At 37.2% G+C, this 23,603-nt stretch overlaps 2 protein-coding genes across 2 annotated transcripts in view; one reads left to right on the plus strand and one right to left on the minus strand.

Moving 5' to 3' along the window:
• Window positions 1-23,603, plus strand: part of rtf2 (replication termination factor 2) — a 59,610-nt gene that overhangs the window by 815 nt on the left and 35,192 nt on the right. The window contains exons 2-5 of the mRNA XM_059980392.1: window positions 2,269-2,363; window positions 5,193-5,286; window positions 9,257-9,396; window positions 16,154-16,232. Coding sequence (XP_059836375.1) covers window positions 2,269-2,363; window positions 5,193-5,286; window positions 9,257-9,396; window positions 16,154-16,232 — 408 coding nt within the window. The remainder of the gene's footprint in view (window positions 1-2,268; window positions 2,364-5,192; window positions 5,287-9,256; window positions 9,397-16,153; window positions 16,233-23,603) is intronic.
• Window positions 5,629-23,603, minus strand: part of LOC132399713 (beta-1,3-galactosyl-O-glycosyl-glycoprotein beta-1,6-N-acetylglucosaminyltransferase 7-like) — a 32,133-nt gene continuing 14,158 nt past the window's right edge. Inside the window, exons 3-5 of the mRNA XM_059980391.1 lie at window positions 21,411-21,506; window positions 19,666-19,864; window positions 5,629-6,395 (exon numbers count right to left, since the gene is read on the minus strand). Of these exons, the coding sequence (XP_059836374.1) occupies window positions 19,668-19,864; window positions 21,411-21,506 (293 nt within the window). The 3' untranslated portion in view covers window positions 5,629-6,395; window positions 19,666-19,667. The remainder of the gene's footprint in view (window positions 6,396-19,665; window positions 19,865-21,410; window positions 21,507-23,603) is intronic.

Consider the following 23,603-nt stretch of genomic DNA (forward strand, 5'->3'; position numbering starts at 1 on the left):
ACATCCCTTAAGTGTGCAAGTGTTGGTTGTCAATGAGGTGGAAATGCTATTACTAATCTGTGCAGATTGTGGTCTTCCAGTTAGGAAGTTGAAGATCCAGATGCAGACTGGATTTACACAACACGCTGCATCCGCAAAGGAAACAGCATTATGAAGGACCCCATGCACCCCTCAAACAATCTCTTCTCCCTCCTGCCGTCTGGGAAAAGGCTCCGAAGCATTCGGGCTCTTATGACTAGACTATCTAACAGTTTCTTCCCCCAAGCGATCAGACTCCCCAATACCCAAAGCCTGGATTGACACCTTGCCCTACTGTCCTGTTTATTATTTATCGTAATGTTTTTGTGCACTTAATGCAGTCCAGTGTAGGTCTGTAGTCTAGTATAGCTTTCTCTGTGTTTTTTTTTACAGTTCAGTCTAGTTTTTTGTACTGTCATGTAAACCGTGGTCCTGAAAAACGTCGTCTCATTTTTACTGTGCACTGTAACAGCAGTTATGGTTGAAATGGCAATAAAAGTTGACTTGACTTGAGAGGGATGTACAGACACATATTCTGGAGCTTTTTGATCAGAACTGTACGAATGCTGGTGTTAAGCACTGAGCTATAGTCAATGAACAGCATCCTGATATAGGTATTTGTAATGTCCAGGTGAACCAAAGCTGCGTTGAGAAAGCCATTGAGATCATGTCTGCTGTTGACCTATTGTGAAAGGTAGATTGCAGTGGGTCAGGGTCTGCTGAGGCAGGAGTTGATTCTAGCCATGACCATCCTCTCAAAGCATTTGATCACTGTAGATGTGGGCACTACTGGCTGATGGTCGTTAAGGCAGCTTACACTGCTCTAATTGGGCACTGATATAATTGTTGCCCTTTTGAAGCAGGTAAATACTAACGACTGTAACAGAGATTGAAATGGTCTTTGAATCCCCCACCAGCTGGTTGGCATACCTGTTGCTGGTGCTCCATAGCTGGAAAGGCCTACTTCACCCATCATTGCTAAACAATTAAATAAATCTTTGCTAGCCACTTTTCCCAGACATTGGAAATACCTTCTTGTTTAATCAAGAGAATCAGAATCAGCTTTATTATCACTTACAAATGTTAAGAAATTTGTTGTTCTGCGACTGCAGACCAATGCAGGATATAAGAATTACTTAATAAATAAGTAGTCCAAAAAACAAATAAGAGAATAGTGTTCATAGATTTTTGAACTGTTCAGAAATCTGATGACAGAAGGGAAGAAGCTTTTCTTCAAACGATGAGTCTTCAAGCACCTATACCTCCTCGTGAAGGGGCATGTCCCAGAAGGTGAGGGCCTTTAACAATGGATGCCGCCTTCTTGAGGCACTACTTGAAGATGTCCTCTGGCAGGGAGGGTTATGCTTGTGATGGAACTAGCTGAGTCTACAGCCCTGTAAACCCTCTTGCGATCCTTTGTGTTAGAATCTCTGTACCAGACTCTGGTGAAACCAGTCAAGATGCTCTCCACTGTGCATCTGTAGAAATTGGCAAGAGACATACCAAAACACAAACTCCTGATGAAGTAGAACCGCTGGTGTGCTTTCTTCATAATTTTGTCAATGGGTTAGACCGAAGGTGGGCAAAGTAGATGTACCGGAAACAGTTTTGCCCTTTTATATGCATATTACAAAGGATTTTTCTTCATCTTATTCAACAAGCTATTCTCATGAATTTGTGACATATCTTAGGATAATGACCAGCTGAAATTTTATGGGGTTGTACATGAGAATGTAGCAGGGAATTTATCACAAGTTTTAAATGTACTTGCAGAATTCCATTGATTATTAACCTTTAAATAGCTGGTTTGTGCTATAGTTAGGAATTGGAAAACATGGACATCCCAGACAGCTGTCAAAGCTTTTGGGAGACTACTAAAAGTGTAGTGCAAACATAATAGCATTATGAGGAACAATTATAGAATAAATCAGGTGGGGATGGATTACAACTGGAGGGCCATTAACTGGAAGGCATAGATTTCAAATCGGTGAAGGACCCAGATGAGAGTTTTCTTGGTGTGACAATGCATTACAACCTGAAAGTAGGTCAGAAGGCTGATGTAGTTGCATTTCAAAACAATGCAATTGTGTAAATACTTGGAAATAGAAGGAGAAACACTACTGCATGAAGGATACGATCTTTAGTACACTAGATGGGCTGCATTGTTTCCATTACTTTATAGCAACTAGTGTGTTAGTGGATTCTGTGGTTGTAGCATGCTGGATTTTTAAACATAATTTTTTTTCTCAGGCTGATAAGAATGCATCATTGGTTGCCCGCTGGAATTACTGTGCCATCAGTCAGACAGCATTGAGGAAACCCATTGTCGCCTGTGAGCTTGGCAGGTAGGAGCTAAACCAGGTGTTTGGAATGTTTTCCAGACATTTCTTGTAACCCCAAATGTTGTTTGTGAGCAAGGAATCTTGGTATTTTTGTGTACCTCATTCTTGCTCAATGAGGTTATTATTCTGATGTATAATTTTGGGAAGGTATACTGCATTTTTGCAAGAAATCTGCCAACAATGGCAGTCATGGTATTTTACTGTCCAGGAGAAATTATTACCTTGTCATGTACTGTCAGTACTACACATACTGTATGCAAACTAATATCTCAAGCACATTGTTAACATCTTTGGTTCCACATTAAAACAAAAGAGCCCTTTATTTTCTAGTTGAGGACTGTTACATCTGTCCCCAGCCAAAGAAGAAAAATCCCCAGTCAGGGGTGGGAAACCTATAACATGCATGCTAAGATGACATGCACAAAAGTTTTGTTGACATGTGGCATGCAGTGCTGTCCCTCAATTCCTTAAACCCACTCATTATCTTTACTGCAAAACGAAGCAGCAGATTATTTTGTTTACAACCCAAGACCAGTGAGATGTTTTCACATGAAACATTTCAGGCCAACTTGTCACCAGCTGGATAGTTGTGAGAACACATGACTTTGGATGAAACGTTTTGAAATCTTTGCAGACCTAGTACACATCTCAATTTGGATAGTTGGAGTAGTCTTGCTGATGAAATTAGTGCTACTTGCATAGCTCTCAAAACAACCAAATGCAGGCAAGATATAAAGTTTGTTATTGTTAGTGCAGCAACAAAAGTCTCACTGAGTAAAGTGCGTTTATTTTCCTTTCCTTAATTTTTTTAAATGAATATGCTTAAAGCTTGTAATTTTACATTCACTTTTCTTGTGTTATATATGAGGTACAATAATACTATCGTTTAAAAAGATTACTATTTTTGAACAGGTTTCCTAAAATGTTCCATTTATTTCAATCCATCTGTTATGCTTCTTTAATAGTAAATCAATATATGTAAATAAGCAACAGGACTCTTCCTTTGTTATAATTATTGTTAATTCATTAATCAATGATTATATCTGCTCAACATTACGACGGGGCACATAGGAGAATTTTTTTTCGTAGATTGTCACCAATTTTGGCACATGAATACTCAGAAGTATTTGCTACCCTGCCCTAGATTATCCTAAAACATAAAAAGAATCCATAAAGCATCAAGACCAGATTTCAGAGTAGAGATGGATCATCTGTCCTTTAAGCCTGAATCACCATTCATTTAGATGATTGCTGATATTTTTACTTTTCCATTTCTCAGTGTAATCTCCATATCAGTTGATCCTCTTATTTAAAAACATTGATCTCTGATTTGAACAAATGATTGAGAATTGCGAAGGTTCACCACCACCTGGCTTAAGAAATTCTTCCTTGTCTCTGTTGTAAGTGGATTCAGTCAAAATAATTTTGTTTCTTGCATTCAGTATGTTCAGCTCTGTCAAAATTTCAAGTTCAGTAAGACCAGCTCTCATTCATGTTCTTGTATCCAAGTTGTTAAAGGTTAATATGCCAGTACAGTAAGCAGATGAGGGGCAAATGATACGTTAGCTTTTATTGTGAAAGGAGTCAAGAGATCTTGTAATTGTACAGGGCCTTGATGAATCACACTGTTTATTCAGCTTTTTCTTCTTGCCTTAAAAAAAAGTAGCATACTTGACACTTTGCTCTCTGTTCCTTTTAGCCAAGTTGTTGATATAGTCAGCTGTACCCCACTAGTCCATGTGACTGCCTGTCTGGTCCTCCCCTTATTGTGAACAACTGGACATTGCCCCCAGTTCCATTGACTATACCCTTGCAGTATCTGTGTGGGTCCTTGTAGAAAGGCTTGTGAAAATCTAAATATAACATACTCATCTGTTCCCAATTAACTATCTCTACTAGTCACATAGTCAAAGAGTAATAAAATACTCAATATGATTTTCATTTTATAAAAGCCTCTACTTAATTCTGTTATTTTCATTGTGTTCTCTTATTTCATCATTATAAATTAGGATAATTTTCCCTATTATTGGTATTAGACTGACAGGTTGGTAGTTCCCTTGATTTTTTTTCCACTCTCTAGTGGGTTCATATATCCTACCCCCTGCAGGAGGTTTATGTAGCTCGTTTTAATTTCCAACAGGTTCCAGTATCTTTAATATTTTGTAAGCGTAAAATTGGGCTGATTTGTATATTGAGAAATGAATGGAAGGAGTTCCTGTAACATTTCTGCAAATGAATGTGACATAGCTGAGGAACAGGTGCATTTTCCTTTGAGTAGATCAGATCTTTCAAATTCCAAAGCCCAACACATTGTTTGCAGTCTGTTTGGTCCACATTTCCTGCCAAAGGCTCTTGGTATAAAAAGTCAGAGGTCAGCAAAGTGTCTTTCTTGAGAGCAGAGTTAACTAATCCAAGCTGGAGAACTAGTTGTCTTTTGATACGGAGCAACCATATTCAAAAGATTGACTTGTGCTTGAGGGGGGTTGTTGGGCTGCGGGGTTGCAATTTTGAGAGGTAGATGGTGAAAACTTTGAAATAGATTGAGGCCCCTGTTTGTGTCCGAGAACCGGCCCCATAAATAATTTTTCTGATAGATTATTCAGTAGTACATTGAAAATTGAATACTAAATTTTTGTGCAGGGAAACATAGTCACCATTTTCATGTGGCAGTATTCAAAGCTTTTAAGGTTGCAATCAATTTTGAGTTTCATTGATTTTATTTCAGTGATTAGTTTTTATTATTCAACTTGATTTACTCTTTAATTCCCCCTGTCGCGTTTCTTCATCTATTAGCATTTGAAGATTATAATCTTTTTGATTGCTGTCTTTCAGATTGTACAACAAAGATGCTCTTATTGAATATTTGTTGGACAAATCTCCAGACAAATGTATCATTGAGACTGCAAAACACATTAAGAGCCTTAAGGTGAGTCTGTAAATCAGTAGATTAATGTTGTTGGCTGTGCAACTGGGAACCCATTCTGCAGGTAAGACTGCATCTTTTGTTTTCCAATGTCATTTTAAATCTTTGTTTATGTTCAATTCTTTGTTTTCTTCTTATTGCTATGCCAAAATCCAAAACGGCCTGTCTAGCAGTTCTGAATCTACCTGTTCACAAAGCCAGCAACGATTCATTAGGGTACCCATTACCAACTGATGGGCAATAAATGTCAACCTTTTGTCCTGTTTCCAGCTGCTATAATCAATAAGAAAACGATCATTGAGGTAATTTTGTAAGATATTTAATCATTATGGGCTCGTACAAACTAAAGCGGCAGTATTTTAATAAATTTTATAGCTTCATATGGTGACATTGCTCCCAATGTCTAGAAGTAATATGGCATTACACCAGTAGAGACTCATTGGGTTCTGTCAAAGATGTAAAAGTCCATTTGATAGGTCTTTGAGTCATATTTGAAACAATCTTGTCCAGTACGATATTGTATTTGGGCGATACAGCCATAGTCGTTAACTAATCTGTTTTACTAAGAACCTGAAAATGTAACTATTTGCATTGATTATTTATGCTATTGTAATATTGGCAAAAACTCTCAAATTTAATGTTTTAGTGAGATTTAACAATTCATTTAATCTCTATTTGGTGCTGAATTTTTCAATCAAAATTTTAAATTTTAACTGTTAATTTTAGTTAGAACTGCTTAAGTTAAACTTTTGATACTTAATCAATTATTTTGGAACAGACTATGGTTCTGGCCCTTGCTATCATCTGTTCTTGTTAGCCCAACTGGCATTGATTCCAGCCATGTGCCACTCTTCTGCTCATGTGCTGCTTTCTCTTCTAGCCATTCAAGACACAGGGTTCTCCCAATTCTATGGTTGCTTTATTGTGCTCGTTACTGGAGCCAGGCAAGAGAAACTAAGGAAAAGAAGGTGGATAGGACAAAAACAATGTCCATGATACAATAAAGTTAGAGTTGCACCAGTGATGCATTATTTATAAATTGTCAATTACTGAGGGACTGCTGGAAGAAATAAAAGAGTTGTCGAGGATGTGAATTTCAGGTCAGGTGGTATCTGTGGAGAGAGAAAAGCTGTGTTAATATTACAGACAGTGTTTCAACACAGCAAAACCTTTCTTATTTCCTTCTTGATCATCAGTCGAATGCAACCTTCTCTCTGGCATATTCTTCGATTGACAACCTCTTTAGTTACTATCCTTTCTATTAGATTTCCCAAAGGTTGACTTTGAGCATAGTAGAATTGCATGATAGTAGTCTTTGCTGTTCAAGAGGGGTGATCTCTGGGGATAGGCAAAAGCAATGTTCCAAGTATTTCAGTAGAAAATTGCTGAGGATTTTGTTTCACATGTGCCTCTGAAACTACAATTCCAATTGAAAAGTGGCATTAACATTGCAGTTTGTTTACGTGGGTAACTGATGCTGCAGTGACATTTACATCCTCACAAATAGCATTTGTTAATTTGATCTGGTAATTTTTTTGTTAAGGAATAGTATGTATAATTTCTTGGTATAATGGTTAGTTTTACGATCTTCATAGGTTCCTGGTGATTTTAGGTAAAGGGAAAGGTTGGGGGCTCTGGTTTGAAATTTTCTGCACAAATTCAGGAATAAACATTCTTAAAACTGACTTGTTTGAGAGCATATCTGACTATTTTGGGCTATTTTTCCATTCAGGATTTTCAAACATGTCTTAGGAGCGCTTGAAGGGTAAATTTTTAAGATAAAATGGTACATGGACTTGGTGTTCATACTATAAATTGTTGGGTGTAGCTAAAGTATTTGTGCAGCTTTTGATAAACCATTTGATGGGCTTTGAGAGCTTTGAGCTTGTTGGAAATGTTAGCATTCTCTTGAAGTAAAGGACTATGATTGTGACTACAGGACTGCATTGTGCAAGGGTAGGCCAGCAAACTGGAATCTGTGCCTTGGGAACCTGTTGTTCAAGTTAATTGAGACTGATACACAAGGCCTATCCTATCCAAGTTCCGTGGTGTGATCTGGCAGGCATTTTGGGCATGCTGCAGTATGTACCCTTTAAAATCTCCCTGACAATCTTCTGCATTTGGAAGAACTATGATTAAGATTTTGTTAACAGCGGAAGCTGTGATATATTGGAATAACTGCTGAATTAATGCATATTTGACACAGTGGATTCTGGTTAATTGGGCTATCGGTTAATTGAGGCAGCTGCTTATTTGGGACAACTCTTAAAGTACAAAAACTAATCAAAAATAATCGAGATTCCCTTCATTTATTTGGGATACTATGCCACTTAATTGGGGTAGAAGACTTTCATTTATTTAGTGATACAGTGCGGAGTAGGACCGTCGAGCCACTCCGCCCCAGCGACCCATGATTTGAACTCTGAACTCTGCAGCTTCCTGAGCTGCTGTAGTGTCATGCTAATCACTACGCTACCATAGCACCCTGAAATGGTTGCCAAACAGGTTCTAACTAATGTCAGTCATGCACACTTGTGTAGTCGTGTGATGCTATACTGTGCTTAGAGTGATCGGTTTTTCAATACCATCAGTCGCATGTGTTTGTGTATTTGGAGGATGCAATGGTCGATAGCATTGTGTGAAGGCAGTCCATTATCCGCACTAGCGTCCAAGCTGATTTTGTTCATTGTGTACACTAGATAAATTCCTCTGATTTCTATTAAGGCCAAATACATATTTTTATAGAATTGTAGTACTATTTGTAGTATTCCAATTTGTTCAGTATTTCATTTAAATATATAATTTGTTACAGTTTTTTTAATAGACCTTTATGACTACTTCCTTGAAACTTTGGCTAATTGGGGCAGCCACTTAATTGGGGTAAAATGTACTCATCCGATTTAACTGGAATCCACTATAAATGTTGACCAAAAATTGTGATTTGGAAACCTGTGATTTTTGATCCTGAATCAGAGATGCCCAAAGACCCTTGGTGATGCAACTTGAAAATAAGCCTTTTGACCCATCAGTTCATGCTTACCATTTACACTAATCCAATTTTACACTCCACACCCCCCACTGCGATTCTGTCGTAAAACATAGGAGCAGGCTCAGGCCATCAAACCTGCTCTGCTGTTCAATCGTGGCCACTCACATTCTGGGTGAAGTTTACAGTGGTAAGTTAACTTATCAACCCATACATCTTTGGGATGTGGTAGAAGACTAGAACTCTCAGAGGAAGGTGATGCTGTCACAAGGATTATGTGCAAACTCCTGACAAACAGCATCAAGCTCAGGGTTGAAGCTGTGAGATGGTGTCTTAATCAGCTGTACCCCTGTGCTGTCCCCAAGAGAGAAAATTAAACATACACATTGGATCTCAGTGGTAATTCCCAGAAAGATGGAGTTGAATGTGGCATCATCTTTCAGTAAATCCTGATGTCTGCGCGTAGGTGTGTTTGGATATCGTGGCTGTTTAATTGGCAAAGTGTTGGCAATGCTGAATGGGCTTAAAAAGGGTACTAAGGCCCACTTGAATTGACACTTGTGTAGGGTATAAAACTGATCCAAAGTGATTGAGAAATAATAGCTCAACTTACTTGGATGTTGTAAGAGGAAAGTATATTTATTTCTCAGGTAGTAGAGGACCAATAAACTACAGAAGTAAATTCTAAGAGTCTATAACATAATCCCTGCTTCAGATATTACTATATTTTGGAGTCCCCTTCATTCACTTAGACATGTTGAGTAGAGACAATTGTACAATCAAATATATTCTTTTCTTTGGCTGACTAATACTCCTGCAGCAAAAATGCAAATTAATGATACAAATTTCCTTGTTTGAGATAGATTTTGGATTTTAATATGCTTTGAATAAGCAATCTGTGAAGAGAAAAGTTGACACAACCTACCCCTTTATTAGGAAAGCGTTATTAGACCAGGATATTCCATGTTTATTTTATATAATCCTCAGGATGTCAAGGAGCTAAATCTGACCAATAATCCAGCTTGGAAAGGTGACAAGGCCAACACAAAGGGTGATAAGTTTGAAGACCTGCACTGTGCTGCTTTCATCTGTCCTGTGGTTGGTTTGGAAATGAATGGACGACAGAAGTAAGTTGTTTGAATCTGATTTATCTTTGACATTAAAATTGTCTGTTTGTATTTCAAGACACAGTTGTATTTGGCTGACAGCAGAAGTGCAGTGATCTTTTTTGAGTATAATCATCTGATGCTGTAACTTTCACAGCCTCTTCTCAATTGTGTACGACCTCCCTCTTGACATGACTGTTGAGGGGCAAGGAGATTTTTTTTTTGCATATTGTACCTTTTGTTGTTTTGTTTAGCTACCATTTCACAATGTAAAAATGGCTGTTTCTCCTCATCAATTATTGTACATACTCATTTCATATTTAGTAATTTTTTCTTTCTGATAGTTTCTATTTCTGTCATTTTTCCCCTGTAAATTAAAACATCTGTATAATGCTTTGTTGGTGATTAACACCCCTAGAGCAGAGAAAGTGCAGGCAAGTAATAAGATGCAATGCCATGATAAACTACATTGTGAGGTCAAGAGTCCATCTCATCAAAAAAATAATTTTGTAACAGTGAGATGGAAAGCTGTCCTTGATCCTTGTGCTATGTGCTTTCAGGCTTTTCTGTCGTTTACCCAGTGGGAGAGAGGGTAAAAAGAGAACGTCTGGATGGAAATGCTCTTTGATAATATTGCCTGCTTTAGTGAAGCAGCAAGAAATTTAGACATGGATGTGAGGCTGATTTCCTCAAGGATACAGGCTCATGGACAGTTCCTTTCCAATATTTTTTGATTAACTTTCATATACACAAATACATATTTCATAAGGATACTTATTATAAATAAAAAAAAGATAGCACAAAATGCAGTAAACATAAATCATACTGATACAACCACAGTGTCCCATATTCATGATAAATCAAATAAAGTAAATTGAATTATGAAATACAATAATTGGTTAATTATATTATTAAAAAAATCTATGCCCACTACCAAGACAAAGCTGGTTGGGGAAAAAAAACAAGAAGGAAAAAAAGTACTTTACCATATAGTGTTTTATAATAATAGCCCAGATCTATATTTTAATAACAACAAGAATTCAAAGATTTTTAAGATAGTTCAGAAAGGCTCCCCATAGCGTTTGAAAATCTTGGTTAGAATCAGAAATTGAACAATGAGTCTTATCTAAGTTTAAACATGATATAACGTCGCCTAACCATTGAGCATGTATGTGGGTGGGGGGCAACCTCCTTCCATTTAAGCAAGATCGCCCTCCTAACAACAAGAGAAATAAAAGCCGGTATCTGCAAATGAGAAGGCTCAAAAATTATTACTCTTTTCTCAGCAATACCAAATAAGGCAGTCAAAGGATTGGGCTTAAAATTAGCTTTAAAAAGTACAGAAAAAGTTTGGAATATTTTTCAAGGCTGGAAATTCATATGCCCAAAGCATATGAATTAATGAAGCCTCTCCATTGTTACATCTGTCACAATAAAGAGATACATTTACAAAGAAACGAGAACTTGACTTTAGATATGAGCCCTATGTACCACTTTAAATTGTAGGAGGGAATGTCAAGCACATAATGATGAAGAACTAACCATTTTGAAAATAGCCCTCGTCTCATTAGACTGTAAATCCTTTTCTCAATCTTTTTTAATTATGTCTAAAGAAGTCATTCTCAATCCCAACAACAGACCATAAATATAAGATATTGAGCCATTTTCAAAAGGTTTCAAATTAAAAATTACATCTATTATGTTCTTATCCGGGCTAGTAGGAAATATATGTAGCTTAGATCTTTAAAGATCTCTAATCTGTAAATATCGAAAAAAGTAGGTATTTAATAGGTTATATTTCACTGAGAGTTGCTCAAAAGAAGAAAGTTTCCCTCCAAGAAACAGATCCTGAAATCGTTTAATGCCTAATCTGTCCCATTCTCTAAAAAAACAGATTGGTCACAGATGGTTTAAAAAAATTAGAAAAAATTGGACTAGAAAGAGAAAAGCTCAATAAACCAAAATGTTTTCTAAACTGTAGCAAGATCCTCAAAGTGTGTTTAACCACCAAACTGTCAGTTAATTTATTTAAAGATAAAGGAAGAGAGGATCTAAGAAGAGAAATAATAGAAAATTTCGTAACTGAGTTGGCTTCCAGAAAGACCCATATTGGACAATCCTCACGATTAATATAATATAACAAGAATGTAAGATTTCATATGTTAATTGCCCAATAATATAACCTAAAATTGGGTAGAGCAAGGCCTCCATTCTTTTTAATTTTTTGAAGATGGACTTTATTTAATTAGGGTTTCTGTTCTTCCATATATAGGAAGAAAGAATCAAATCTAAAGAATCAAAAAAAGACTTGGAAATAAGAACAGGTACAGCTTGAAAAAGGTATATAAATTTAGGTAAAATATTCATTTTAATAGAATTAATTTGATTAATCAATGATAACGAGAGAGGCGACCAATTAGAAAGTGTCTTTTTCACATAATTTATTAAGGTTAGAAAATTTTCTTTGTATATATCTTTATAATTCTTAGTAATTGTTACACCCAAATATGTAAATTGTTTTCTTACAATTTTAAAAGGAAGGTTAATATTGGTTTGGTATCAAATTATTTAAAGGAAACAATTCACTCTTATGTAAATTCAATTTATATCCTGAAAACCGACTAAAATTAGTCAGTAAAAGAAACAAAGAGGGTAAAGAAGTTGTAACATTAGATATAAAAAGCAAAAGGTCATCAGCATAAAGCGAGACTTTATGAATAGTACCTTTCCTTAAGATACTGGTGACATCTTTAGACTCTCGAAAGGCAGTTGCTAAAGGTTCTAATACCAAATCAAAAAGCAAAGGGCTTAACGGACATACTTCTCTGGTTCTGTGTTGGAGTTTAATTGGTTTAGAAATCTGAAAATTAGCAAGGACTTGAGCAGAGGGGGATAAATAATTTAATCCAATGAATAAAATTGGGCCCAAATTTAAATTTTTCTAAGGTTTTAAATAGATAATTCCATGCAACTCAATCAAAAGCCTTCTCTGTATCCAGAGAAATCACACATTCCGATATTTCCTTGGATGAAGAATGCACAACATTTAACAGTTGCCATATATTAAAATGGGAATATCGATTTTTTGATAAATCCTGTCTGATCATCAGATATTATAGAAGGTATAATATTTTCAAGTTTATGGGCCAAAACTTTAGATAGGATCTTAGCATCAACATTGAGTAAAGAGATTGGTCTACGTGAAGAGCATTCAGTGGGATTTTTATTCTCTTTAAGAATAAGCGAAATGGAAGCTTCATAAAAAGACTGTGGCAACCTACCCACCTTGAAGTAATCAGTAAGGGTAGAACATAAATAAGGTATAAGCAATGAAGAAAAAGCCTTATAAAATTCTCCAGAGAATCTGTCAGGTCCTGGAGATTTCTCAGAATGCAATGAACGTATAGCCTCAGTGATTTCCTCCTGAGAAATAAGTTGATCTAACTGCTTTCGATTATCAACCGAAAGTCCAGGAATATTTAATTGGTCTAAAATATTGTTCATTGAAGTATTATCTTTAACAAAATCAGACCTATACAATTTAAAATAAAATTCTCTAAAAGTGTCATTTATTTCAAAATGGTCAGTTGTCATATCACCATTGGTTTTGCAAATTTCTTTAATTTGCCGTTTAGCTATAGAGGTCTTCAATTGATTAGCCAATAGTTTACCAGTTTTTTATGTATATAGAAATGGTTTCTATCTTTTAAAAGTTGGCTTTCAATTGGATACATTATAAGAAGATCATATTTAGTTTTAATTTCAATACGTCTTTTGTATAGTTTAGCGTCTGGTGCCAAAGCATATTTCTGGTGTAATTGTTTTAATTGATTAGCTAAATCAGTTCCCTCTTTATCTTAATGTATGCAGTATAGGAGATAATTTGTCCTTTAATATATGCCTTAAAAATGTCCTAAATGATAAGACTAGAAGTCTCTTCCAACGCATTTTCTTCAAAAAAAAGAGTAATTTGATTCTCCAGAAATTTTAGAAAGTCCTTATCAGATACAAAGTTAAATTAAAATGCCAGGATCTGTTCATATGAGTGAAACCAGGAAGATTTAAAGATAGAAATACAGGAGAATGGTCGGATACAGTTATTTCTTTATATTCAATAGATCGAACTAATGGAATCATTTGACTAGCAATAAAAAAACATTCCTGGTATAGGAATGATGGACATGAGAGAAGAATGAATACTCCCTTTCTGCTGGGTGAAAAAAAACACTAGACATCAACAATATCACATTTCGTTAGACTGGATTGAATATATAAAGCTGATTTATTAGGTGTGGCTGATTTAAGAGAAGAACGATCTAATACTGGGTCTAGACAACAATTAAAATCTCTTCCCATCACTAAAAATAAAAACTCAAATCTGGCAGTAATGAAAAGAAATGCTCAAAATATCTTGGGGCATCCACATTGGGGGCATACACATTAGCAAATACAATTAATTTTTTATCTAGTTTCCCTGACAGTATGACAAATTGCCCGTTAGGGTCAGAGACAGCTTTATGTTGGACAGAAGAAATTGTGTTATCTATAAAAATTGAGACCCCTTGAGATTTTGCTCTGAATGAAGAATGAAATTGTAGATCCCTCCACCGATTTTTAAAAAGGCGTACGTTGTCACAACTGCGTACATGCGTTTCTTGTAGAAAAATAATTTTTTAATATAAGCAAAAATATTATTCTGTTTCACAGGATGATTTAACCCTTTCACATTAAAACTAAGTAAATTAATATTTTGATCCATTATAAATTCTAATTAACAGAAGTTAAAAGATCTGACCATAACTTATTAGAACCAGAGAATGAACCATAAAATAAGGTACTCTCAGAAAATTTGATGTTAGCCCAACCCAGCTTCCAAAGAAAAAAGAGACCCCATCCCCCTCCCTCTCCCAAAGCCAAAAAGCCAGCCAAAGAACAGTCAGCATGCTAAACCCTAAAGACAACCCTCCCAAAGAAATCCTGCTGGCAAAACTCCAATCATTCGAGGTTATTATATTCCTACCAAGACAAAACAGAAAAAAAACTTAATATCAAAATATCAAAAAACAAGATATATAAATGGTCAAAGCATAAGTTTATTAAAACATTCTATCCAACATTAAAAAGATAATTGCTCTTAGAAGTGATATAACACAATTGATCTTCTGCTTTCAAAAGCTTCTGTGTGTGTTCAACAGATCCCAGCCATTTCAACAATTCTAAGATGTGCAGGGAAGCAAAGGGAGAGCTTTAACCCTTTATAAAGCAGCGACATGACCTCTTTTTACTTAGCACATTCAGCCATAATCTCCGGTGTATAATCTTCCATGAATCTGATTATCTTCCCGTTGTAATCGATCATTCCTACTCGATGGGTATGAAGGATTAAAAGGTCCTTAGTATGAAATTTGTGAAAACATAAAATAACCGACCTAGGTCGCTCTCCCGACTTTGGTTTGGGGGGAGTGGCAGTGGTTGGTGGGCACAGTCCAACTTAGGCATGGATGGCAATAAATCATGGAATAGCTGCTTCAGAAAACTTGCAAAGAACTCCATGGGGTGGGCACCTTCAATTGATTCTTCAAGACCCAGAATACGTAGATTGTTCCTTCTGCTTCTGCTTTCCAGGTTGGTAATCTTTGTTAATTTTTCATTAGATAATGATAATTTTTTGCAGAGCTTACTCATGTCTTCTAAGTCTGCTTCCCATATCGACAAAGTCTCTTTATTCTCCTTAATTCGCTTTTCATGTTTGATTACAGTTTGTTGAATAGTGTCCAACTTGACAATAAAATGTTGAAATTCCTCAGAGTTCTGTTCTTTGCTTTTTAAGGAAGTCTCCAATTGATTCCAAAGTGGTTGGAGAACCATCTTTCTTTTGCAGAGGCTTTAGTCTTTCTCAAAGACATAATAGAGCAATATTAAGATTTATAATAAGGTTTCAAAAAACTGGTAGGAAACAAAAAGATAGATAAGGTAGGAGCAAGTTCAAAAAGATGTTACCCCATCGGCTGCCAGCAGGTCTCTCCATGGATAGCTTCTGACCCACTGTTACTAGGCTACTTTGTATGATGACATGGACTCTTAACTTCACAATCTACCTTATCGTGGCCTTGTATCTTATTACCAATTTGTACTTTCTCTGCAACTGTAACACCTTACTCGGCATTCTGTTATTGTTCTCCCTTGTACCGTACAACTTCAGTGCACTGTTGTAATGAAATTGTGTCCACAACTCTGCAGTTTCCTGTGGTCTTGAGCAGAGCAGGTACCATGCCAAGCCGTCCTGCATTTCTGATGCATCGATAAAAGTAATAGCTGGGACATGCCCAGTCTCTTTAGCCTCCTGAGCAAGTATAGGGAGTGATGTGTTTATGTGCTTGGATCAGGACAGGGTATTGGTGATATTTATTTAAAAGAACTTGAAGCCGTCAACCCTCCTGACCTCAGCATCACTGATGTAAACAGGAGCATGTTCACCACCCCCGCCCCACCTGCTTTTCTGAAGTCAATGACCAGTTTCTGTTGTTGACATTGGGGGAAAGGTTGTTGCCATGACACCTTATCATGAGGCTCTCTTCCCTTTCATGGATTGTTATTTGATTTTGTTTGTCATCCTTTTCAAGTTCATGGGATTTATGTGTTTCTTTTCCATCAAAGGTGGAAAGGTTCACTTGGAGGATCTTTTGTCAATCATTTTAAAGATAATTTATTTAAAACCAGAATTTGCAATAACTTAATGTTAATGCTACAGTTTGTAATCTGACTGATTTCCTGATAGATTTTGCTACCTTCGTGCTTGTGGCTGTGTCTTCTCGGACCGTGCTATGAAAGAAATAAAAACTCAAGTTTGCCACAAGGTAAGAAATTGAAAGTCATATTCTAACAAATATGTTGAATGTGTACAACAAATCTGTAAAATATTTATAAATGGGGAAAGGAATATTCATTGTAACCTTCTAAGAGGCTCCATTCTGTTTTGTTAAATTTTCAACTAGTTGATCCTTACTTCTATCTCTCGCCATTGGTATGTATAATTTGAGATTCTCAGATTACTGTTGCTTCAGTTTCTTAATTTCCACTTGATTCCACATTGTCAGCATTCAGTAATTGAGATTATCTTGATCATACCCTAGTACTGATTATGCCTTTCTATTCTGCTGTACCTTCTCATCCAGTGCTGCCAACACTGCATCCCCACTAACCATGTCCCATGTCTCTGTAACGTTGTCTGGCTCATTGTTCCTGTTTTTATCCCCGTCTTCTTTGAGACTAGCCTTTCATATCTGCACCACTTCACCTGTTCTAACCTAGAAGGCATCTGTGTGCCTCCCTGTCATCTGCAAATTATGCACTGAAGCACCAAGATTCATTTGTATTTTCTCATCATTTAGATAATGCTTCCTTTTCCAAATTTTCCTTCCAAAGCTTAATGTTTCAATTTGCCAGATCCTTGCCCATTCACTTAACCTTTCTATGTGCCTCTGTAAATGCCTTGAGTCGGCTTCACTACATTCCTATTCAATCTTTGTGTCATCTGCAAATTTAGGAGCCACACCTTCAGTACTTTCATTCAACACATTTATATAAGTTGGTAACAGACGAAGCCTCAGCTCCGATCCCCGTGGCACATTACTTTGTTGCATCTTGCCAAACAGAAAAAAGCACAATTATGCTTGTTTGCTGTTAGGCAGTTATTCTTCTAGGCCAGGAGTTCCCAAACTTTTACATGCCACGGACTGAAACCATTCAGCAAGTGGTCTGTGGACCCCAGGTTGGGAATCCTTGTTCTAGGCCAATATGTTAGTTCCCATATCATGAGCAGGTATCTTGCACAATAACTTGGCAGAGCCTTGCCAGATGCCTTCTGGAAATCTAGTTATCTATCTTTTATCCATAGTACAAATTGTTTTTAAAAAATTCCATTGATCAGATGAGATTTCCCTATCCCAAAACATGATGACTTTACATAATTACCTTGTAAGGGCGCTACTATACTTTCAAAAAAAGCTTCAAACATTTTCCCTGTGACAGATGTTAGACAAGCCTGATATATGGTTTCCTGCTTTCTAATTCAAAATTTTTGATTTTTTTTCTCTCTATTTACCGAATACTAAATTCTAGTGAAAAATGATCAATGTCTGTCTTAATTTCAAGATGGAATACAAAACTATATTGTTTGGGCAGACAGTAACTGGGGTTCAAAGTTAGGTTTTGCATCATGCTTACAGAGGGATATTTGATTTTGGAGGCAGTGCATTATGATTTAACAGATTAATACTATACATTTATAGGTTAAGTTACAAGAAACCTCAAAACATGGCTTGCAGAATTAATTAAAGGTTGATATGTAAATTATGTATATTATTTCAAGATGTGATTGCGGTACAAAGCTTATTTCTTTGGGAAAGGAATCTTTAATTTTGATGCTGTATTTTGTATCTGAAGAATCTTTTCACTTGAGGTGAAGAGTATTAACTGGAGGCTATCCATATTGGATGGAAATGATACAGGAAATTTTAAAAAATCCATCTTTCTGTTGAGAATTTCACATTATCTTTGCCCTCTGGGAACAGAAATTTCTCCTCCTCTTCGTCTTAACCTTGGTCACTTTGGTTCCCTTCATCCCTTCAGGAGTATGACTCTCCATCCTGGACTTCCCACCTGTTGGGAACACCCTTCCTGCAGTTGGTCTGGCCAGCACTCTTATAATTTTGTAAGTTTCTATAAGAACCCCTTAACCTTGTGAACAAAAATCTAATTCACTAATCTATCAGAAAAGATAGCACTGAAAAATATTTTAAAGGATTTCTGAGGAGCTGGCATATCAGTTGACCAAAATATATTTTTCAGTTTTCATAATTTCTTCAATCAAAACTGCTGAATCACAAGACAAAGCTGGATATTTGGCTAAAAGCCTTGGCAGAGTATACAGTCAGAGCTTTGCTTTCTTTTATTGTTCCTCTGTATGTAAAATAAAACTGATAATCTTGCACTCATATGCCTTTGGCTATGGTGGATTTTCTGGGCAAATGAATGTACCAAAGTGCACCGTTGTTTCAGTGGAGACAGGCGAGACTGTAGTAACTGTACAGACAGTAGACAGGCAGTCTGGAGTAACAAACATTCTGTGGGAGGAAATCAGTAGACTGAGCAGAGTCTTTGGGAGAAAAGGAGTTTTCAATGTTTGGGACTTGATGCAGAGTTTAAGTCTGATGCTCCAACAGTAGTTCTTCTTCCCCCCTCCTCCCCACAGATGCTGCTTTACCTATGAAGTTTCTCCAGTAAATTACTGCATCTTTTTTTTAACATGTTGCACCTGGACTTCTGTTAATTGGAAATGGAAAAACAGTGTGCAGGAGGGAATCACAGAAAGAGCTGTGCTGTGAGAGTGGGTAGGCACAAGCTGACTTTACTAATACAGTGAGGGAGTCAGCTCAGCACTTCTCATTCTGCTCGGTTTAATCCAGTCACCAATTGTTGTGGTTTAAAGGGGAGATGGGGTGTTGATAGTGTGAAGACATGGGAAGCGCCCTCTCTAGTTCCAACCCCTCAAAATGCCTGCGGCACAGAGATTCAACAGTCTTCCCAAGACTTGTCTCTTAAGAATAGGGTGTACACATGTTGGGTGTTCATATCCTGGATTAGGTTGAAGAATTGCTATTTTTTGTAGTTGAACTTTGTAATGCTTGTTTGTATTTTTATATTATCACCTATATACAGCACATATGATTATGCAGTGAGTTTTCCAGTGATTGCATTGCCACTATATTTTTTGGAAACTTCTTGGTTTCAGTGGTGGGTGTCACATTGAATCTGTCTATGTTATTTGGTTAACTTAACAATAAAATTTTCTTTTCTCAGTGGTTTGGTATGGGAAGACCACACTACTTTTAATCCCTCTTTTCATTGTCTCTCATCTTCTTCCTGCTCATCTTCTTTGGTCTTGTAAAATGTAATAAAACAATCTTAAGCATCAAGTTTTATGCCTCATCCTGACTTCAGAAGAATCATTGGATTACAAAAAGCATCAGGATGCAACGGCATATAGTATAATTTTCTAGTGAACTTGGTGTGCCTAACGGAGGCAGGAAGTAAAACACAGTGAATTTTCTCCCCCATGTTAACACACTTGGTCTGTATCAGCCTGTGCTCTGAACCTCTGGCTTTAGCTGCATATTCCCTCATGCTCCCCCCCCCCCCCCCACAAGAATTGATGAATGAGACAGCTGCCTTTGGAATTTTTGATCAAATGCATTCTCAATAATTGGAACTATTTACAATACTAAGTACCTTTAATCCTTCAAAGGCCAGTGTGGCTGTATGATTTCTGACGTTTGATTGAGTACACGTTCCCTGTGCCATCGCTCCATGCATGCTACCGTAAGAGGGCTTGTCGTTTGTTCAAATTTATTGGCAAACAAGTCTGGCTGTTGAATGATCCATTTTAGATTTCTTAGGCCATACACACAAATGTTATTAGTGTAATGTCCTGAAAAATACAGTGCAGATCATCTAGTTAAAGTAAAGCTGAGACTTGGAATAAACATTATTTACAGTTAGGCATCTTATTTTGCTGTGCAGTTCTTCAATAGAGAGCCTTGCACAGGGCAATATTGCATTTATGTGTGAAGTTCCTCCTTGACTTTTGAAGTCTTTGATACTTAAATTTCATTTTTAAAGCAAAATTTCCACTATTGCTTTCCTCTGTACAGTAGGTGTAGTACTGTAACTAAAGCTATGAGTTTGTTGTTAGTCCTGAGTAGCAGTACATTTAAGGAAATTAGAAAACAAAAAATAGAAGATGCTGGAAATCTGAAATACAAAATACTTGAAGCATTAAAGATCAGAAAATATTTGTGGAAAGAGGCATGGTTTATCCCTTCATTGTGCTGAGGTAAAAAAGATAAAATTAAGTCTCAAAATGACCAGCATTGTCAGGCAGCGTCTATGGAAATGAATAAACAGTTGACATTTTGGGCTGAGACCCTTCATAGGACTCTGTCTGAAGACCTGCTAAGTTCCTCCAGTATTTTGTGTATGTTGCTCTGGATTTCCAGCATTTATAGAATCTCTTGAGTTTAAAAACAAGTCAGTTTCATTTTGCAGAGAAAGTGGGGGGAGGATAAATGGGTCAGAGCGAGTATCAGTGATACAGTGAGTGTAGGATTGTTGTAGGTTTGTTGTTCCAGTCAATGGGATAATGACAGCAGTTTGATATTGCTAGTGCAAAAGGAATAAAGTTTAGTGAACAGTAGGTCTCTTCACTGGAACTAATGTGCCAGGCTGTGCTAAAGAATAGGAATAAATTAAGCTAATATAACAGTTCTTCCAGAGTTGTGATAAAGCCCAAGGCAAGCTTGAAGAGCAGCTTCCATTTTCTGTCTGGGCATGTTACAGCTTTCTGAACTCTGGCTTCTACACTTAAACTGATTAACTTTCTCTTTATCAGAATTGCCCATTTCAGCAAGTCATCCAACTGTCAACTGAGAGACTTTCTTAATTTCTGTTTTCTTGTGTTTACTATCTTGTCTCGTATTCCACAGCTTGCTTCAGCCAATTTTTATCTATAGAGGAATGAAGTATTTAGGACTTTACTCAGAAGGGAAAAATATTGATACAGTATATGCCTATCAGCATGAGGGGATACTGAATGATTACAGAAATAGACCAGGAAAGTGAAAGGCAAAAAAAAAAGTAGGAAGAAAATGACTTGTCAAAATCTTGTCTCTAACCTAACGGGTAGGTTGCAGTCAGATTGTAAAATATTTGAAAGCTTTTTTTTAAAGAGTAAGACAAGATTATAGATGATCTTTAGTGTACCGAGCTTGGTAACTTTCAAATTAGTTGGAATGACCGTTGTCCTCTCTCCCTTGTTCTGGCTTGCCTGCACACCTCTCTTTCCCTATGGCTTCTTGACACTGTACATAAGATGGGTGTAATGTAAGCCGGCACACATACACACTCACACAGATAATGTATTCTGAAGGGCGGGTGCGGGGAGAAAGTATCAAATGTATATATTTTCTTCTGCTTACCATAGCAACCATCAAGTGCAGGTCCAGCAGAAGGTGCCCATACAACTGCTCGAACGTCACCATCCCATGTGAGATTTGGGGTCGTATTAGGTGCATCTTGGAAGAAAAAGAAACATTATAGAGCTATGTACAATATTGAAGCAATTCAGTAGGTCAGGCAGCATCTATGGAAGGGAATAAGCAGTCGATATTTTGTGCTGAGATCTTTGATCAGGATCTTTCTTTCTATCATATGTACTCCCGAAATAACTGGAAAAATTTGTGTGAAAGCAAAATGTGTCTCATTGATAAAGCAAACTTCGTGACAGAGGAGTTCATGGGTACCCATAGAAGCATGCTATTCACTTGCTTTTACCATTGTGAAGCATACAAAGGAGAGCATACAAAGGTTGTGGGCGAGGAGGGATTTGGTTTGTGGGGGATGGGGTTAGAATCCTTGGAGAACCTCCTAGTTCCTGGAGCGGATCAGGAAATTAGGACATGTTATGCGACATGGAGGAAGGATTTTTGACCAGCTATCCATCCTTAACCACCCATCTGCACTGATCCCATTTTTCCTCACCTATACCCATCAGTCTCCTTCCTTCTGAATGTTTGGCCATTTAACTTACTAACTAGCATGTCTTTGGCATGTCGATTTGCCTCTCTACCAGAGGACTTCAGGTTCAGACCCAGGGAATAATTGTCAAACACCATTTACTTAAGATTACATATTGTTGAGTGTATGTGTTTTCAGGCTCCTGTACCACCTTGATGGTACCAATGAGAAGAGGGCTGTCCTGCTCCTTAATGATGGATGCTCTGTTTTTGAGGCTTTGCCTTTTGAAGGTTGAGTAGATGATGAGGAGGTCAGTGCCTTTGAAGCTGGCTGAGTTTACAACCTTCTGAAGCTTTTTCAAAAAATCCTGTGCGGTGATCCCTTTATAACAGATGGTGATACAACCAGTTAGAATGCTCTCCATGATACATCTGTAGAAATTTGCCAGTATCTTTGGTGACAGGCCAATTCTCCTCAGACGCCTAATGAATATAGTCACATCAATATGTTGGATTCAGGATAGATCCTTCAAAATGTTGACTGCTAGGAACTTGAAACTGCTCAGCCTTTCCACTTCTCATCCTTCGCTGAGGACAGATGTGTATTCCCTTGACTTCCCCTTCCTGACGTTCACAATCAATTCTTTGGTCTTGCTGACACTGAGTGCAGGATTGTTGCTGCAACACCACTCAACCAGCTTATTTGTCCTGTATGCCTCCTCATGATCATCTGAAATTCTGCCAACAATAGACATAATTGTGGGTGTTGAGAGAGTCGAGCAGACAGTGGACACACATCCTTGAGGAGTTCCAGTGTTGGTTGTCAGCAAGGAGATGTTATTTCCAATCCACAGAGACTGTGGCCTCTTGGTAAGGAGGTGAAGGATCCAGTTACAGAAGAAGGTTCAGAGGACCAGGTTTTGGAGCTTGTTGATTAGCACTGAGTGTATGATGGTGTTGAAAGCTGTGCTGTAATCAATAAACAGCAGCCTGACGTAGATATTGCTGTTGTCCAGGTGATCCAAGGCCAAGTGGTGAGCCAGTGAAATTGCATCTGTTGTTGATCTATAGTGATGAAAGGGAAAAGCAGGTCCTTGCTTAGGCAGGAGTTGATTCTAGCCATTTTCAACCTCTCAAAGCACTTCATTACAGTATATGCAAGTGCTACTGGGCGTTAGTCGTTGAAGCTGCCTACCCTGTTCTTGCTCGTCACTAGTACTATTTTAAAGCCAGTGGAAATCTCCCAACTGCAGGGCTATATCAGGCAACATATTTCCACACCAGATTACTTTCAATCTGCCAGATTCCACATTCCCATCATTTTGGGAAGTATATTCATGAAATTTTTCAATTGTTGCTGTTCATATAATCTTAATTGCGTTCAATACTGTTCCCAAATAGATATTTATCTGCGTATAGAAAATGGTATTAAGTTGTCTGTATTCACAATTAAATCAGAAGGATGAAGAACTTGAAATGGGAATAATATTGAGCAATTCCCCTCTTCCCAATCTACTTTCAATCACAACGTACAGCAGTACTTAAATATATACTTTGTTGCAAGCCCCCCATGTCCCAATCATAATCACCCTCTTCCTAAAGGAATGGCTTCATGGCTTGCTGAGGGCAGTTTTGGAGAAAAGTTGAGTCAAAAGA

This window comes from Hypanus sabinus, chromosome 9, assembly GCF_030144855.1.
Source record: "Hypanus sabinus isolate sHypSab1 chromosome 9, sHypSab1.hap1, whole genome shotgun sequence".
Classification (NCBI taxonomy): Eukaryota; Metazoa; Chordata; class Chondrichthyes; order Myliobatiformes; family Dasyatidae; genus Hypanus; species Hypanus sabinus.